Source organism: Scophthalmus maximus, chromosome 4 (genome assembly GCF_022379125.1).
Source record: "Scophthalmus maximus strain ysfricsl-2021 chromosome 4, ASM2237912v1, whole genome shotgun sequence".
In the NCBI taxonomy this organism is placed as follows: Eukaryota; Metazoa; Chordata; class Actinopteri; order Pleuronectiformes; family Scophthalmidae; genus Scophthalmus; species Scophthalmus maximus.
Window position 1 is genome coordinate 23,284,021 of NC_061518.1, and position 19,061 is coordinate 23,303,081.

Below are 19,061 nucleotides of genomic sequence, written 5' to 3' on the forward strand. Positions count from 1 at the left end.
AGTCTTCCTTCACTCAAGACGACAGTGGTTCGAGGATCCAGATATTCTCCATCTTCTCTCTCTTCCCGTTCCAAAGAACACATGGATGCAGTCTCTGCTCTTCTAAGCGAAAGCTTCCAGATTCAAGTTCTCTTTCCAAAATGTTTGCGTGAAATGCCTGTGATTTATTCTGCAGGTGTTCCACTAGAAGACAAACAACGTCTCTTGTCTGTGTTTTCCCGGATTGTCCACAAGCCCAGAATGTCCGCAATCACAGATACAACCACTGGAATGACTGTTCGCTCTCCGCGACCTCTTTTTTTTCCCCCTCTCTGTCGTCTCCCTGTCTTTCACGAGGGATGTGCTGCTCTGCTCTGGCCAGTCGTTACTGTCTGTATGTTGTCGTTGCAGTGTTGTGAGCTGTTACCTTGACTTTCCTCTTATGTGATTGCAATGAAGACTCCAAATTATTATTCTGATTGTGTTGTTAATTATTCTAGTCTACACTAACAATGCCAGATCCCCCCCTACGACATCTCAGTGGTTATTCAAATTATGTATTGTTGGGGGTTTTTTTTCTCTCTGACCGTTAGTCATAGTCACTTCCCATGGGGATGATATGAAAATGAGAAAAGCAGCAAATCCTCGCATTAGCCAAGCTGCAACAGGCAAATGCGTGGGATGTCTGCTGAATAAAAGGCTCCGAATTATTGTGAAACATTCAACCAAGTTTTTTGATTTTCAAATTGTTCTGTTCTCTGTGTTATGCAAAGAATTACACAGGAAACGTGATGTCTTTCTAACTCCTTTTGTCTAAATTGTGCTTCTACATTTGATCTAATTTCAATTCATCACGCTGTGTGGGCACCAACGTGGAGAAAACATCCGTGTAGCAGCCTCAGGTTTGCTCGTACTCCCCCTTTTACGTTTCCCTCGTCCTTCTTTATTCCCGTGTCCTTCCATCCAAGCCCATATATATATATATATATATATATTCAGAGTGAGTAGTGTCCAATCACAGCAGACATCCGGGCGACAGACGAGACACACCCTGGGCAGATCGCTGGTTTAGGACAGGGCGCTTACATTCAAAAAATATGTGCAATTTAGAGGCGGGATTTAAGCCACACAGACACGAGGGGATCCCGCAAAGCCCGCACAGAAAGGCCTTGGTATGAAGTCAGAACCTCCTTGCTCTGAGGCAACTGTGCTAGCCGCCCTCTTCAACATTTGAAGGGGAAATTAATGTAATTTAACCGCTGATGCAACATATGTGACACGTAGCAGGGGTGTGGTTCACCTGGTCATTTCTGTGTTCTGTCTTTTCCCACAGGGTCCTATAGAGAACGATGTTGTGATCCACGTGGCCCTTATTGCAGAGAGCCAGAGGTAATGTGTAGATATGTATATATAATGTGTGTGTGTGTGTGTGTGTGTGTGTCTTAATGTGTTCGAGGCCATAAAGCAAGGTTAATTTCCTCCTTTCTCTCCCATTCAGCTCTCTCACTGTTGAAATAGTGTGAGCTCATAAAGCTGGAGCTCAGCTTGACCTCTACCATCATCTGTCACTTTTCTCATTCTAGTGTGTGTGTGTGTGTGTGTGTGTGTGTGTGTGTGTGTGTGTGTGTGTGCGTGTGCGTGTGCGCAGGCATGCTTGAATACATGTGTAATAGTGTGGGTGTGCGTGTTAAACAGGGTCAAACAACTGTGAAGCTTGTTAACCTCTTGCTTCAATTACTGCTGCTGGCAAAGCCCCACACGGACTCCAACTGCCTCTTTCTCACCGCCGTATCCATATGCTGCACCATAAAATAACTGCGATTCAAGAACAGCTAAATAATATTCACAACATTATGGCTATATCTCTTAGGAACTATATTTAAAGATTTACATGAGGTTCATATTTACAGGAACATTAGACAAATACAGTAGATGTGTTAACTCTTTGAACCTGAAGGTTCTATTGACACCGGTATAGCGTCAACTTTGAATTCATAAACTAGATACAAAAGGTAAATCAATGTAGACATATTGAGAGATTTTTGAGAAAATCATGATTAGTTCAAGCAATTTTTAAGAATCTTTTTTTCGAGAAATATAACATTACAAACTTATTTTATTGTGAGTGGGATTTTGGACCGGGGTGGGGGTTATTTCCATCTAGAGCTACATGTAAAATGATGAAAATTGTCAACTTAATGCTGTGTTATTTCTCCCTATGTGCATGTGCAGATTGCAGGTGTTTCTGAATACGTACGGCATTCAAACCCAGACGCCGCAGCAGGTGGAGCCGATCCAGATCTGGCCTCAGAGAGAACTGGTCAAGGTAACACAAGCACACCTCGGTACTGTCGCTGCATGCGGCTTTTTCGCTACTGAATAGGAAAATCATCTAAACTAGGTAGAAGTCATAGAAGAAACTTAACCTCTGTCGAAAATCAAACAACCTGGCGAAGACCAGGCGGCGCCCCCTGGGGAATTTTGTGCCCGTAGACGACCGCCTACGTCGCCCGTGCCACGGGCCGCCCCTGGTGGGAGGACGTGGCAGAATGTGCACGAAGGTGCAGTGGATGTTCAGTGTTACGGTTTATTGCACACAGATTGCTCTGACACAGTTTGACTGTTTTCACTCTGTCATCAGTGTGACGGCCTGTGGAAAGAAGCTGTTCATGTGTCTGGCTGTTTTGGAGTACAGGGACCTGTAGCGCCTGCCAGAGGGGACGAGATGAAACAGGTTGTATCCGGCGGGGTGTGGTAGGTCTGCAGCGATGTCACCTGCACGTTTCTTGGTTCTGGACACATAGGAGTCTTGAACGGATGGCAGGATGGCAGCGATGATTCTCTCCGCTGTAGTCTCTTACTGTCCTGGTTGGTGGCCGATACAAACCAGACAGTGGTGGAGGAGCAGAGGAAGGACTGTACAGAAGTACATCCTCTCCGGGGCCTTTTTGATGCTGGAGTCTTTGTTGGATGTCCACTTTAGTTCGTGGGAGGTTTTGGATCCCAGAAACCTGTAGGTCTCCACAGCAGACAGTGCTGTTGTGTATGAAGTCCACTGTCATCTCCACAGCTTTGAGCGTGTTCTGACCAAACCAAACGGGCAGCTGTCACAGTCCCGGATGAGGCCGGTGACCGCTGTGTCGTCTGCAAACCTCAGGAGCTTAACAGACATGTCACCCGAGGCGCAGTCGTTGTTGCGTCGAGGGAGAAGAGCAGTGGGGAGAGCACACGCCCCTGGGGGGCGCCAGTGCTGATTGTCCAGGTGCTGAAATACAAAAAAAATACAGCTGATGCCATTCCTTACACTTTTGCTCTTGGGTTGTTGTTTTAGAAAATCCATCTGCCAAACTCTTTATTTCTGAAATATTCCTCTTTCTACAGCCCCGTGCACACGGCTTCAGCATGTGGAGACCAGTCAGACTGACCTGCTGTGCCTATAATATCAGTCGCTAAGCTATGATTAACCAGATCCTGTCCGCTTAACAGCGGTCAATTGAAACAGCACTGATTGCAGAGATTTTACCCTGCACGGCTCAGTGCCTAGCTGCTTGGCCTCACAGCGTAAGTGTAAAGGACATTCCCTGTCATTACATTTTATTGTGAATGACTGGAAGGAAGTTTGAGGGAAGGAAATTGTGACAGCCTATTGATGGCCCCCCACCACCACCTCCACCTCTGCGGCTACACAAATCAATCCCACAGTCAGCAAGATTACGTTTGAGCTATCAATATCCCGGCGGTCAGTCCATCTTCTTGGCAATCCAAGATTTTCTGCTTTTAAGATTTTCTTCCTGATTGTCCCATCAATCACCAGCGAGGCTGCGGATTGGTTGGCATGATTGATTGGTGGAACAGTGATTGTTCATGTTGATTGATCGGCACGATGGTGGAGCAGTCGGTGTTTCACTCTGGCAAATTGGAGATGCACGGAGCTGAGTGGTATTCAAATTTGTTCTCAGAAGGGTTTGTGCGATGGTTCTGTGAAAGATGAAAGATAGCTAATTTGGAATCACTTCCATCATTACCTGAACATCTGTTTTTACTCCAGCATATGCATACTTCAAGTTCAAAACAAGCCGATCGCTTGCTGTGGAGCTTCTGTAAAGAATATATCAGAGCCATAAGCTGCAGTTGGAAATCCTGGTTACTTTAAAAGCTTTTAAGGATTCGGAGACACAGTTCTGTTTATAGATCTCTGAAAATACTCAATGTTTTTTTTTTAAATAAGCCTATTAAGCATCGTCATTATGGTTCTGTCTACATAATATAGGCAAAAAAAATGTTTTTTCTAATTTAATTTTCATATTTATGGTTACCCATGTGCGAACTAATCTAAATTATGTTTTTGACATACTATTTTTATTGCTTTTGTTTCTCCAGCTTAGTGACTTCTTAATATGTCTTAACCTCTATTTTGATTTTCTCTCACAAGTGTCAGGTGATACTCTATTGAAGTAATGTGATTCATAACTCTGTTCTTGAGAAATGTAAAAGAAGGTGATAATGTTTTCAGCAGTCGTGCTGCTCTTACAAGTTTGGAGCCCAGTTGTAACAGGAGATTGAAATGCAATATCCAAAACCTAGGATATGGAAAGAGCCCTGTTTCATACACCATGATCTGCCCATGAAAAACTAAAAAGTGCACTCACACGCAGCAAGTGCTTTCAAAGGAACACGTGTACGCCCTGACCTGCTCTCTATGCCACTATCCGATCAGCCAAATCTCTGGTAAAAGTTAAATGCATAAAATACATGAAATCATGCAAAATACAGCTTCAGTTAACGTCCACATCAGAAATCCAAATGAGGGGAAATGTGATTTTTATCCTGGCATGATTGCAGGCTGGTCAGAGTCCTTCTGACACCGCTGATCTCCTGGGATGTTAATGCACAACAGTCTCTCGAGTTGTTTTTACTCAGAATGGAGCCTGAAACAAAAACATCCAGTGAGTAGCGTTCATTTGCAGGAGAAAAATGCTTTGTTTCTGACAGAGGTCAGACGGGAGCGACCAGACAGGTTGAACCAGACAGAACAGTGATCAGATATCCAATCGTAAACAACTGTGAGGAGCAGAAATCATCCCGGAGTGAACAACCCTGTCAAACTTGAGGGGAAATGGACAACAACAGCAGAAGATCACGCCGGGTTCCGCTCCTCCGTGTACAGTAGATTCCATGAGTCTGAGAGAGTCCACGGCCCAAGAAGTTCAGGCTGGTGTTGTAACAGTGTGGGGAGTGTTCTACTGCAGCTGGCCATGTCAGTCCCTTTGTGGTCACAGTTAAACATCATGGCTACCTCAAGCAGGATAATGCTCAGTGTCACAAACACGAAAGTCGCCTCAAACTGGTTTCATGACCATGTCAATGAGTTCACTGAACTACCCTGTCCTCCCCGGTCGCCAGAGCTGAATCCAATAGAACAATGTTGCAATGAATGCATGAATGTCCATAAGTGATGGTGTGTCAACTCAACGTGGAGAAGAATCTCAAAGGGATTTTTTCCAACATCTTGTTGAATCCATGCCCCAAAGAACTAAGGCCATTTTGATTGGGTTCCTAATAAAGAGCCGGGTGAGAGTAGGTTGGAGATTTCATTCAAGATATCTTTCACAGTTAAAGGTGACATATTATGCTTATTTTCAGGTTCACACTTTTAATTTGGGTGACCACTTGAAAAGGTTCACCTGTCCAATGTTCAGAAAAGGCATCACTTTTCTCATACTGCCTATTCCTGCAGCTCCTCTTGTCACGCTCTTGTCTAAAAGGCCTGGATTTATTTTAGCCCCGCCCTCCCGATGAATCCCAGTCTGCTCTGATTGGCCCGCTGGCCCAGTCTGTTGTGATCGGTACGACAGATTTCAAAATGTGCAGGAAAAATGTCAAGCCCCTTCACCAGAGAAGTGGAGATTCTCAGATTGCAGGCGGGGTTACCCCCAAAAGAGTCCAGCTGTGACATCAGAGCGGGAGAGAAATCTGAACCAGCTGTTCAGAGCCAGACTGTAGGGTTTAGCAGGGTGGTCTTTTCTCACAGATCCACACATTTATGTGCACAAACACTGAAGTTTTTTTTTGTTGTTTTTTTGCATAGTATGTCAGCTTTAATATTAACTTGGAATTGGATTCTTGTATTGAAATGAAAAATAAAAATAGCCACATAGTCTCTCTGTGGGCCTTAATATCATGAGACAGCTGAATACTAGACATCACATCTGGGGTTATTATTGGTACAGGTTCCCTTGTCACATTCTGTTGACTAACAAGTCCGGCGCGAGCTGCAGTAATCATCCTGTCCACTCCGCTTCTTTCATCTGGAGCAGATTACACCAGTGGTTCTGTCGTATCTGTGACCCCACCTACTCCACTTCTGTTTGGCTCCCATTGTATCCTCCGCTCAAGCCTCACCTCTCCAGTGTAGATTCTGTCCCTCATCGGCATGTGCACTCTCTGAGGTCTTCAATCTCCCAGTCTTCTGTGTCTCCTGTCTCGTCCGTCACTCGAACCCCGGCCTCCATCCCGGCCTCCGTTCCTCGGCTGTCGTGTCTGTTATGGGGCGTTTGTTTTCCACACCTTGTTCTATAAACAGTCTCTCGTATCTTGTCATCTCTCTCTGGGCTCTCTCCTCCAGGCTCTTCTGCCATCTGTCCCTCTGCTGCTACAGGATGCCCTTGACATCCTCTCCTCTTACCCCACCCCCGGCCTACATCCTGCCCCCGCCCGCATTATGTCCATTACACTTAACAACTCTCCCCTTCCCCAGGCCCATCACCTGCCTTGGAACTGTCATACCTGTTCCCTTTTTTTTTCCTCTCCTCCTTCCCCGTGTGCCTCTTTCAGCTCATGGATATGCAATTGTGAGTCAGAGTGGGGGCCCTGCGCTGAATGATGATTCCGGAGCCCAGTCTTTCTTCCTCGACAGAATCTGTTTATCTCGGCGTCGCCACCATCTCCAGCGCTGCCGGCCGCGTTCGCTCACCTCACCTCGTCCCTCGCAGCAATTTGATTGTGTTGACAACAGCTGCCTGACGATGGGGAGAGTGGCAATTACATTTCGCAATGTGTTATTCCCACTCGTACACTAAAGCTCGCCCCCCCCCCCCCCCCCCCTGCAAATCACCGCTTTGCTCAAAAATATCCTCGCTTTTAGATTTTTCTTTCCCCTTTTTTTCCTGTTCTCTGAGACTATCGTGTTCTTCACGTCTTCCGGGTACAAGCAGCACCTGGAGCTGAGACCCTAAAGAGAAACTCTTATCAGAGACCGGATGTCTCAAAGGGCTTTAGAGGGCAATTGCTGTATTTTTACACGTGGGTCTTTTTCGAACATTTTTGTCAGTTTTACGACTGTTGGTCATAATAACATTTTGCATCCTTCACCACCTTTGTTGCAGAGATTATGGACAGACACGAGTCTACTGACGCTTTAAATTTAAGATAAATTATCTCAAACAATCGTTTTCACAAAGTAAAAGTAGTAGTATAGTCTCATAAAAATGCTGCTTGCTGATGAAGCATTTGTAGCAAAATATTCCTTCTCCGTGTTACAGACACTCTACCATAGCTGTCCGAAGGAACTGAATCCAAAAGAAAACATCGAACTCTGGAAGAGTTCTACTTGATGTTCGACTGCAGGGTGAGGTCTGTAGATTTTAACCCCCATCACCCTTACATTGGAGTCCTCCCATGAAAGGACTGATTCTCACGAAGAAAAGTTACAGCAACCAACGTACATAGGTGGAGGTATCGTTTTGAGACAAAGATTAAAACGCAATTCTGTCCTTCAAACACATTTCATGAGAAGACCCAGTCACAAAAAATACTATCCCAGAAGCAGAATGTTTAATCTGGGATTTTCAGCAAGACGCTGACAACCCCCCCCCCCCCCCCCCCCCCCGCGATGATACGATGCCCGAGCTCCTGTCAAACTGAGGATCGTCTCTGTAGTGAGTTCAAAGTTCTGAAAAGCAATAGACAGTGGTGCTTTCTCACACCTTGTGGCCCACAGCAGATGGGTAAATATGGCTTCCCCCCCCCCCCCCCCCCCCCCCCCCCCCCCCCCCCCCCGCCCCACACCTGTCGTACTTTCTGTCCGCGCCACCGCGGTCAGTTGAAATGTGAGGGAATGAAAGGATGCCTTGATAAGCTGCCTGTGTGTGTTGTCGTTCTTCATTGGTATTCTGCGCACAGGAAGTGTTGGGTGCAGAGGTTCCTCCAGGCCTCACGCTCGTCTGTGTGGGCAGTGATTTGCAATGACGCCTTATCCTCAATTAACATTTCTCCATTTCTACCTAAAGACTGTGCTCCCCCCCCTGTTTTTTCTTCTGTCATTTCTTTCATTTTGTGCCTTCTCCTGTCGTGTTCAATACAAGCCTTACGGAACGGTTAGTAAGTGCACAGGAGTAGCAGAGCACCACCTTTTGGCTGACGCCGTGCGTTGCAAGTTAGGTAGGTGACGGTTAGGAATGCGGCACAGAAGGCTTGACAGGCAGATTTCCAGCAGTGCCACTCGAGTGCGCCGGTGTACCGGACGGGCGGCACAGAAAGAGGGAAGTGTAACGCACTTGTGCTGTAAATGACAACTCGGCTTGCCTAGGGCTTGAAGCAAGCAGAGCCTAGAAATCAATGTCCATCTCCCTCTCCCTCCCCGCATCTTTGAACCGGCGTGTCTTGACAGCAGGCGGCGGCTAGAAGCTTTTATCCGACGCACCGAAGCAATGCTCTGGAAACCGAGCGCCAGTCTCCCGCCTGCTGCCGTCTCGTAAAATGCACTTCAGCCGGCCGTGGGAGAGGGCCACGACGTTGTCCTCTGTTTTGTTCTGACGGAGCGCAGAGCCCCTTTGATTTGACAAGGGGATGGTTACTGCAGCACCTGCAAAAACCCAGTCAAGGATTTCTATTTAGCTTTTGCCCTTCATGCATCTGTGTAATTGAGCGACAGCATTAGCAGCTGGACTTCAGGCATAACAATTGTTGCCGATCGGAGCTTGTGTTTTGATTTGAGAATGAGTTCGAGTCAGCCCTACAAACCCAGACCGCACTCGAAGTGGGCGAATCATCCTTTTTTTTTTTTGTCCGACTGACACCGCAGGATTTCATTTCGCCAATTAAGTGTGAGAGTTGACCTCAGCTGACCTCAGCCCCTCGGACAAACCCTGGTTAATGTGAAGCTCCCCTCCAGTCTCTTTGCCCTAGACATCCCTACGCTGCGCCGATGTGAACACGTTCCGCTCATGGACTTCATACCTGAGATCTACATGACCTCTGGGTGCTGGGATCAGGTCTGGAGTCTGGGGACGCCACTTCTAACCTGATAAGAACCACTGTACTGCCGCTGTAGAGCCGGCGCGGATGGAATTACAGCGTGTGATAAGCGATAACGCATCGACCCGCAGGTAGCCGCCCTTTACACCGTGGCTCAAAATATACTGTCGGACCTCTTGCCACCTCCAATCTATAGCAATCCTGGTTGTGAAAGTCGAATTGGAGCATCGCATTGAGTGGAAAGTGTTTTTCTGTATCTGAAAACAAAATCATTAGGGGACTACTGTACATCATTCTGTGCAACACAGTTTACTCTATGCTGCTGCATTTGTGTCCTGAGTTAGTGTTTTATTTGCTTAACTCACGGATAACTCCTCATTCTGGCAAAAACCATCAATCCTACGTCTCTGCTGCTTATATATTTCTCTCCAGTGAAAGAGGTCGTGTTTGTAGTCATTGTGGGCACATTTAAGATCCCTTAACAGGTTCTCCCTCTGAAACAGAGTCGGCTGGAGACGCCGTTCTGAAATATGTCTCGCAGTTATGGTTCATCAGCCAGCTGATTAAATCTCCTAGCAACACTTTCAGCCGACAGAATCAACAAGTTGTCCGCGAGAAGCGAAATTGCCTGCTTTTGTTGGATGTCGGCGAGAAAACTAAGGGGCCACCACTGTGAATCTAATCATTTTTTTTAAAAACGGCTTTGTTTAAAAGTGTGAAACACACAAAGTCGCCTCGCACGGAAACTATATCAAACAGCTTGCTGTCGTTTATTATAATGAGGACTCGGTTCCTCACACGGACGTCTGCATCTCCCTACAATGCTTTTTATCGGCTCCAGTGCCCATGGGTGTACCCGGGTCCACTAGGCAATGTCGCTGATGGCAGCGCAGGGACCTTTCATTATCGCCGGATCTCATAACATTACGCAGTGCTAATATCGCAAAGGTGGCTCCGCCATATGGAGGCAATTTCAGCTTATGAGTTGCAACAACAGAAAAACGTCTCGGCCGGGAACAGATGGATGATGGACTCGCACTTTCATTGCGACAAGGAATGGAACTGCCTTGCGTGACAATTTCGAATGGAACATCAGATTTTTAAATCTCAGAGCAAAACTGATGCCATCGCAGCGGAAATGTATCTCTGAAATCACAAAGGGCAGCTGGAATGTGTGCAGTGTTTTCCGTTTACTGACCAAGTATCTTTGTGTGTGTGTGTGTGTGTGTGTGTGTGTGTGTGTATGTGTGTGTGTGTGTGTGTCTCTTCCTGTAGGCATACCGTTTCCTCGCCATCAATAAGAAGCTGGGGTTGAGTGGGCGTCCGGAGAGGCCAGTGGGCTGCATCGGGACCTGCAAGGTATTGAAATCTCCATCTGCGGCCCATTTTGCCCCGCTGCACAGGTCATGGGTGACAGCTAACGCACCTCCCACGTATCGATCCGCATCTGCATTTCCCAGAGCTCCGAGGAGTCGACTACGTCTCAGAAAAACTCTTCGGCTTCAAAAAGTTTTCTCCTCCTCAGACGCACAGCACGCATCAGTGCACGCTGAATAGATTTTTGCCTCTTCTCCGGAATAGCTGCATTTTAATATGCTGAGCTGCTGTCAAGCAGGCTGTGTGAGCGTGTGTGTGTGTGTGTGTGTGAACACACGTGGCCGCGGGACAGTTTATATGTACAGTACATGCGTGCGTGCTAATATCTCTCGCTGGTGTAGTTCGCAGTCTCTCCCAAATGAAGGTCGTAGCACGATACAAACAAGTGGAGCCATGGCGGCTCTATCCAACAAAGGCATCGCCACACAAATGAATCATGGCTCCCAGAGCAGCGCTGAGACAATATTATAATGGAACATTTACGGGGGGAGATGGCAGACTGCCAGAGGACATTATCATCATCAGTGTGTCTGTTGTTGTTGCCCCTGTGACAATCGGTATGGTGTGAAAGGGAGATTTGTATGTGTGTGTGTGCTTTGTGTGTGTGTGTGTGTGTTATCAGGACCAGTTGTGTGGCTTCTGTGTGTCCTCTTTATCGCAGGATTGATGACTTGTTTCATACGCTGCCCAGAATAATGTATACGTGGCTCCTTGTGAGCCATCCATCTTCTAATGTAATTGTGTGTGTGTGCATGTGTGCGTGCGTGTGTGTGTGTGTGTGTGTGTGTGTGTGTGTCCCCCTCCCTGCAGATTTATCGTATCCTGGGCAAGACGGTGGTGTGCTACCCAATAGTGTTTGATCTGAGTGACTTTTACTTGTCCCAAGATGTTATGCTGCTGATTGACGACATCACGGTAAGTCGGGCTCACGCTCGCAGAACTCGGCGGATCCTAGATATTACGTAACTACGCGGTATACGTGCTGTCCCCTCTGACCACTTTGGTTTGATTGGGTCTTAATTGATCCACCAGATGCACTTCAAGACAGCTTAAGGCTTGAGCTAAGAGTTAGCTCAGCATATGCATATACTGCAAGCAGGGGGAAACAACATCAAACTATATATTATTGATACTGTACAATAGTGGATCAGCTTTTGGCCACTTGGTGACTGATTGAGCTTTCTAAAACATTATGAAAAGGTTCCTTTTTCTGAGACTAATCTTCGGCTGCTCGCCATCCTCAGGGCCTAGAAGCCTCATATATCCCGTCAGTCTTCACTGTCTTCTGTCAGACTGAAGAAAAGACGGTGTGTGTGTATAGATGCAGCAACAGTGCTTTGTGGGGAAGATATTCAATATGAGCATGTTTTATGTATTTTCTAACATATTTTGAAATAAAGTTTACACTTGAGTGTTTTTATTAAAATTGAATTGGATAGTATTTATTACGAAGCCAATAGCACACAGGGCCTGATCACCTTTCTTCATGTATAGAGTATGAAGTATCGTGTATGTTATTATTGGTTACGTTCCCATTTACAAAGGCCTGAAGGACAGGGGTCGCAGAATGGGAAACAAAATACTGCACAATAACACAAATTGTGACACAGTCAGTCACTGATTCTATCAAAATGACAGATTAACTACAGAATTTGACCCAGAAACAAAAAAACAAAGTGGTAGTCAATGGACAGGGGGCACAAAAATGGTGAAAACTAAAAATACACACTTATAACTCACTCAAACACAAAACACAGAGAGCCAACTGAAGGTGGTGACCCTCTGGACCCATACCACCACCTGAGCAGGGATCTGCAACTCCCTTTTATACCCACTCTGACTGATTGCACTATATTTTCCGTTCAAAATGTAAGCAACCTGTCGTCTTTAGTTTCATTTATATTGTGAAGATCAGATCCGATGAAATCCAGATTTGCATTTTAAAACTCCGAATATTTTCCCAGGTGAGGAAATTAATTGTCTGTGTGTGTGTGTGTGTGTGTGTGTGTGTGTGTGTGTGTGTGTGTGTGTGTGTGTGTGTGTGTGTGTGTGTGTGTGTGTGTGTGTGTGTGTGTGTGTGCGTGCGTGCGTGCGTGCGTGCGTGCGTGCGTGCGTGCGTGCGTGCGTGCGTGCGTGCGTGCGTGCGTGCGTGCGTGCGTGCGTGCGTGCGTGCGTGCGTGCGTGCGTGCGTGCGTGCGTGCGTGCGTGCGTGCGTGCGTGCGTGCGTGCGTGCGTGCGTGCGTGTAGAATGCCCTGCAGTTCATCAAACAGTGCTGGAAGATGCAGGGACGTCCTCTCTTCCTGGTTCTCATCCGTGAGGATAACATCAAGTAATACACACCCTCCTTCAGTAATAGCTATTTTGTCATCTTTTTCCCTGTCTTCCTGTCCTATGACAGCTTTTTCACCTCATTCTTCCTTCTCCTATCTCTCCATATATCACACTTTATCTCTCTTTCTGTCTGATACTGGGTTTTTTTTGTGCAATATTTCTCTCTCTCGCCTTCTCTACCTCTCTCCACTTCTACGTAGACTATTTATCTTTATTGCGGGAAGGTGATGGGACGCTGAACGGGTGATAATGTTTCTCATTTGTTTCACTCTCGCTTGTCTGGTGGGCTGATTATTGCAATATTGACCATTATCCAAAGAGCCATATGTTAAACGTGCTACAAACTTTTATACAGCCTCACTGCAGCATCTGGAATGAGTCAGTGGGATCTCACAGAGGCAACTCGATAGTCATTAGTTTTCTATTGATCGGGAGGATGACCTGTATAGACGGTGACAGCAGAACGAGCAAAGCGATGAGGGTTGGGTTGAAGTGTGCCGATATACAGTATTCCGAGCTTTCAGCTGTGATTATTTCACACTAATGTTAAGCTTAAGAAATGTTCGGCTAATGAAATGTGGAGTGACGATGAAGCAAAAGATAAAAACGAACAACAGTTCAACCTCTTGTCTCGTCAGGGGAAGCCGCTTCAACCCAGTCTTGGACATGCTGGCATCTTTCAAGAAAGGCAACATTGGAGGGGTCAAAGTTCACGTCGACAGACTTCAGGTTTGTGGATCCAATTAATGTCATGAGCTTATTACTTGTTGACGTATTTAGTCTTTCATGTTGTCATTCCTACTGTAAACACCAGTTGTATTGGGGATGCAAATTTCCTTCATGGATTATTTGACAGGTCACAAATCAGTAGTCAAAGTGTGAGTTTTACATAATGACAGCGTGACCCATAATTACAAAGAATCCAACTGAGCGAGGTATTTAATCAATAAATAAGCATAATTTAAAATTATGATCCTTCAGCGAATACTAAATATAGCAAATGCTGAACTTCTGTCCCATTGTTCTTTTATCAAAAAGATGGATGGTAGATACGTAGATAGATAGATAAAGAACAAGGAATCACTTCCACCAGTATTGTAGTCTTAAAATGATACTAATATTTCAATCAATTACATTTCCTACAACTATTTAGTTTTAATAGATTAATCAATGACATCCCTATTTCATATACATTTTAAAATTAAAATATTACTGTATATTTGGCCATCCCAGCTACTCCCCAATATTTTGGTTTATGTTCTTCATCATTTGTGAGGTTTATTTCTTATCAAGAACCAGTGTCTATTCTACTTCAACAAAGAGATTAACATTTTATTGGTCAATCTTACATTTCACTGAGAGGATCAGTGGTGTTAAATCCTTCCAATCCACCCGAGAGGATCAGTGTAACCATCATTGTTTCAACAGTTTGGGTTGTTTGCATATTGTGAAGGGATTTCGTCAAGTGGCTGTCGGGAGAAAATGTGCCACCTGCTCTCTTCTGTTTGCTCGGTTACAACGGATATTACAGCTGTCTAAACACAGGCTTAATATTACAAATGTTTCAACAATTTTTTTTTTTCAGGGCTTCATCTCTGTCCTCGGTGAAATGTCAAAATGTTCCCACTCCTTTGATCTGATGTCCCTCCTTATTTCAATATCAATGCAAATGTTTATCTGTGTTTTGAACTCGCTCTGTCTGATTGAATTCCTTTGGCAGTCTGTGTCTGTTTGCCCTGGAAAGGGGGAGCTGCTTTCAGCCTAGACTGTTTTTTTAAAAAGAGATGGGGTGAAGTTAAATACAATGGAATGTCAACAGCAAATGAAATGTCTATACCCCCAATGTGTCTTTTGAGATACTGAGAGGACTGTACAGAAATCTGAATTGGGACTCATGAATCAGTGCCAACATGAATTAATCTGTTTTGCTTTGTCATAGATGCTATGAATGCAGGCACAGTATAACAGAGAAGCGGTCAGGAAGGTTTCCAGGGTAACGGTCTTTTTTTCAGTCGACTTTAGTGTGTCCACTGAAAGCTTGCAAAGGGAGAAAAAAGGGAAACGTTGAATGATGTCTTTAACTAACAGACCAAAATATTTTTTTTATATCACTTAATAATGCGTCTTCATGCCAGTTAACTCTGTTAAGCTTTTACTTATCAGCTTCCCCGGGATGATTGCTCTCTAATAAGACAGTGGAGAGGCAATTAAAACATAACACTAAACTTCTTTGAAGCCACTGTGATATTATATATCATACACTGTTGTAATTTGACATTGACAATGAATCGCAGGACCAAATTTATTTGAACGGCTCGTTCATAGCGACCAAACCACAGAGAAATATTACCTGGCTCTCCAGTTGCTCTTGGGGCCTTTTAGCATCTTTAGCATGCTACCTGCAAGTAGACAAGTAGAAAAAAGTTGGTGAATGTAGTGTGGAGTTTAGCAGCTAAAGAGCCCAATGTGATTCTCAGGAGCTGGTGGAGACCACAAACAGAGCAAAAAGGAGAGTGAATATAGTCAAGTCAAGTCCAATTTATTTATATAGCACATTTCAAACGGCAGTCAATATAGATTATATAATAATCTGCTTATATAGGCTGCTCATTCAAGAGGTAGACATAGACAAGATCCCTAATGAATGTGAATATTTCTCCACGTCTGGGAGATATGAAAGTCAGCAACTTTTTGCAAATGTAGTCTTTGTATCCAACAACATGTCATCTTTATTAAAAGGGTACTTTGGATTCATTCTAGCATGGCATAGCAGTGGTTTTAAGATGATGTTGATACACTTGAGTATAGCAATATCATGCCGATTCTGTACTACCGTATCGATTCTCAAAAACCCTATTGATTTTTTATTATTTATTAAAAATTGATTGCTTTCAATTAGAGATCGATGGTTTGAAACCTCCACTGATCGCATGCAGTGTTGTACTACATCTTCTGCCATTTGACCCTTCCACTAAAACATAACATCATATTTTTTTCATATTGTGGAGTGGTCTTTTTACTATTACTTTCTAGTTTCTTTAAATTAAATTGAAGAAATCTCGATCTAATGCCTTGTTCGCAGTATGACAATATGACGTGAATGAATCGTACCCCCTGTAACATGATTCGCATCGTATCGCAAGAGTCTTGCCAATATGAACACAGCTGAATGGGAAACAGTGGGAAGTTCACCTCACTGGAATACTCACAACATTGTTCGTTCGTTCACAATGAATTAGTAACGGTTCGCTGCAGGCAACTCTCTGTTTTCATGGTTGACTGTATAGGTTTAAATCGCGGGATTTTGAGACACAATCAATCCTCATGATGGCCAAGAGCAGGGAATGTTTAAGGCCAAGGTAGAAGTAGAATTATCTTCAAATTGCACTTTTGGCAAGTGCTTTGTCAAAGTTATGACAGGTTTTCCAAACCTAACTTCTCTCCCACAGTGTTTGTGGCGTTCCGCAGAGACTCCCTCATGGTTTTTCCGCTTTAAAGCTCGCTTTCATTCGCCTATTTGCTATTCACTTCACAGCTAACTCCAACAGCTTTGAAACACTTCCCCTCTTCATCAGCTCATTGTTATGGGGAGCAGGAGTGCTCCTCTCCTACACACCTCTTATTTTTTATTTTGGAGTTGACTTCAGTTGGAATGGCTAATATCACATTTAGACCGCAGGAGCAAGACGTATTGAACCATGCTCTTTACTCCTACACAGCTATGCTTTTAAAATACTCAAACTTTTCATCATCACATTACCGTGCTAGACACTCACTTGTAACTGCAGCAGAACTCATTTGTAAAAACTTTGAAGCGGCGGAAATTTGTTCACACCTCACTACTCCGTGTGTTATTCGTCATGGACTGCAGTATTAAAACAGCTGTTGTGTCCACTTGAGTCACCCAGCAATGTTGCCCCTGGGGATTTATACAGCACTGTCTCCTCATTTCCTGTTTGCCCGGCAGCATAACGTCCTCATACTATTCTTCACACGCAATAAAAGGATATATTGCTGTGGAATTTCTCATGTATTTCAAGCCCGTCAATAAGGCTGCAATATGATCACGCGGCAAATTATTAAAGGTTTCCTCTCTCTCATCAACCTTTTAGACCCTGATATCTGGAGCAGTGGTGGAGCAGCTGGACTTCCTGCGTGTGAACGAGGCCGAGTGAGAGCTTTCTGCAGTTTTTATGCTTTGATTTGTCAGAGGTCAATGCCTTTTGTCCCTGACATAATCGTTCAAAAGCTGACATGAACACTTGATGTCAATCAATAAGTCAGTTTCGTTATTTTGTTGTGTGTGTGTGCGCGTGTTCATAGGATCACAGAGTTTAAGAGCTTTGAAGAGCTGGAGCTGCCGAAACACTCCAAGGTGAAGAGGCAGATGAGTACGCCCAATGCCTCGGACCTGGAGCAGCAGCCGGAGATCAGCGTGGAGGAGTGGCTGCCCAAGCCCTCCAATGAGATCATCCAGAAGTTCCATGTGAGTTGATGGGCCCTTAAACACAAGATATTTAACTTCCTTTAAAAATGAAATTTTTTTTTCAACTAATCAGAAAATGCGAGTAAATCAGAGGAGCAAAAAGGATTGAATGTTTGTACATAAATCTCTGCTGACAAAAAACATTACAAGTGTCATTCACAGCAGTACGATAGTATGCATTTACCATTATATACATCTTCTCCCTGGTTATGCTAATCCAATAGTAATTTGGGTAAGCAGTTGGAGTTGACAAGGACTGGAATGTAGGAATATTCTCCAATGTAATTGTTTCATACTAATCAAAAAATAATAATAATCACAGCTCCACCTGCCTCTTCCCTCCTGTGAAAGTTTTGCATCATTATTTGTGTGAACGATGAACTTGATGCACTCATTGTTCCTTCCTGTTGACTCGGTGCTATTCTGCTTTCTTGTCATGGCTCACTTGGCACCTATCTCCTGTTCCATTATAACATCTTATTAAAATAAACACTTTCCTCATGCCCAGGAATTCGGTACTGTCTGCCCAAGACTGCACACAATTATTAGCAATCTGGCTCGACAGCGGAACATTTTTCGACTTTCAAGTGCCCATACCCGTTTAAACAAATCAAATAGCAACCTACAACTTAACTGCAATTGTAATTTGTTGGCTCCTTGCCGACATATTACGGCAAAGTCATTGTAAAAGTCTGAGCCACATCATTACGGAGGAGATTTAAATTAATTTTTTTTATTAAGTAATGTAGGGCTGCACGGTGATGTGGTGGTTAGCACGGTCACCTCACAGCAAGAAGCTTCCTGGTTCAGACAAAAAACATTTAAACATATTTAAGCATGTTAGCAGCCATATAGACACCAAACACAATAATGCTTTTATTCACATTAAGGCTGCTACAATACAATATAAACCTATTTATGTATATCTTCTATTGCCATTATTCTTCTACGATTGCAAACATTTGATGTAAGGACAATAACTGTATTGTGGCTCGTTAGTTTGTACTGTATTTGTGTTTGTTTGTGTCGATATGTTTCAATGCGTAACTCTGTGTTTTATACACGACTAAGCCAAGCTTTCCATTTGCCCCCACATGTCATTACACAGGACTCAAACTGCTTAGCCAGTCAGGCTCAGCTTGCAGGAATCCTTCTTAGGAGAGAAGGACCAGACTTCCTCGCCAAAGATGGTGAGTACACACTAACAAAGACTGTGGCTGAGCAACTTGAATAACTCAAGGGTCAGGTTTGTTGAAACTGACCAGGAGTGTATCCCTCGTAAATAAAAAGGAAATCAAATGTCACCAGTTAGGAGCTTTGATTATATTAATCTTGGTATGAATATTAATAATATATCTCATTGTTGTTATATTGAGCTGTAGTTTTGTATCAATTACATGTCTTTTAGGATACAATCTTAGCTGAATGTGTAGTGATGGCTATGTTTGAAGCTCAGTATTACAGAACAGATGGGAGGGTACATTTATGTATGTCTTTAAGACTTTAATAAAAGTTATATTTGGCAGTGTAGCTCCCTACCCTTCCATGAGACTTCTTTGAAAGTGAGACAGGGAGAAGCTGCAGCAGCTCAAGATTCCAGCACAGAAAGGAGCAGGCAACAATGACAACACA

General features: G+C 44.2%; 1 protein-coding gene across 3 annotated transcripts in view; it reads left to right on the forward strand.

Moving 5' to 3' along the window:
* phkb (phosphorylase kinase, beta) overlaps window positions 1-19,061 on the forward strand; it is a 94,779-nt gene that overhangs the window by 63,140 nt on the left and 12,578 nt on the right. For all 3 annotated transcript variants that reach the window (XM_035629506.2, XM_035629505.2, XM_035629504.2), the window contains 9 exons: window positions 1,313-1,368; window positions 2,212-2,305; window positions 10,510-10,593; window positions 11,422-11,526; window positions 12,859-12,941; window positions 13,582-13,672; window positions 17,056-17,114; window positions 17,267-17,429; window positions 18,538-18,619. In XM_035629506.2, the coding sequence (XP_035485399.1) occupies window positions 1,313-1,368; window positions 2,212-2,305; window positions 10,510-10,593; window positions 11,422-11,526; window positions 12,859-12,941; window positions 13,582-13,672; window positions 17,056-17,114; window positions 17,267-17,429; window positions 18,538-18,619 (817 nt within the window). The remainder of the gene's footprint in view (window positions 1-1,312; window positions 1,369-2,211; window positions 2,306-10,509; window positions 10,594-11,421; window positions 11,527-12,858; window positions 12,942-13,581; window positions 13,673-17,055; window positions 17,115-17,266; window positions 17,430-18,537; window positions 18,620-19,061) is intronic.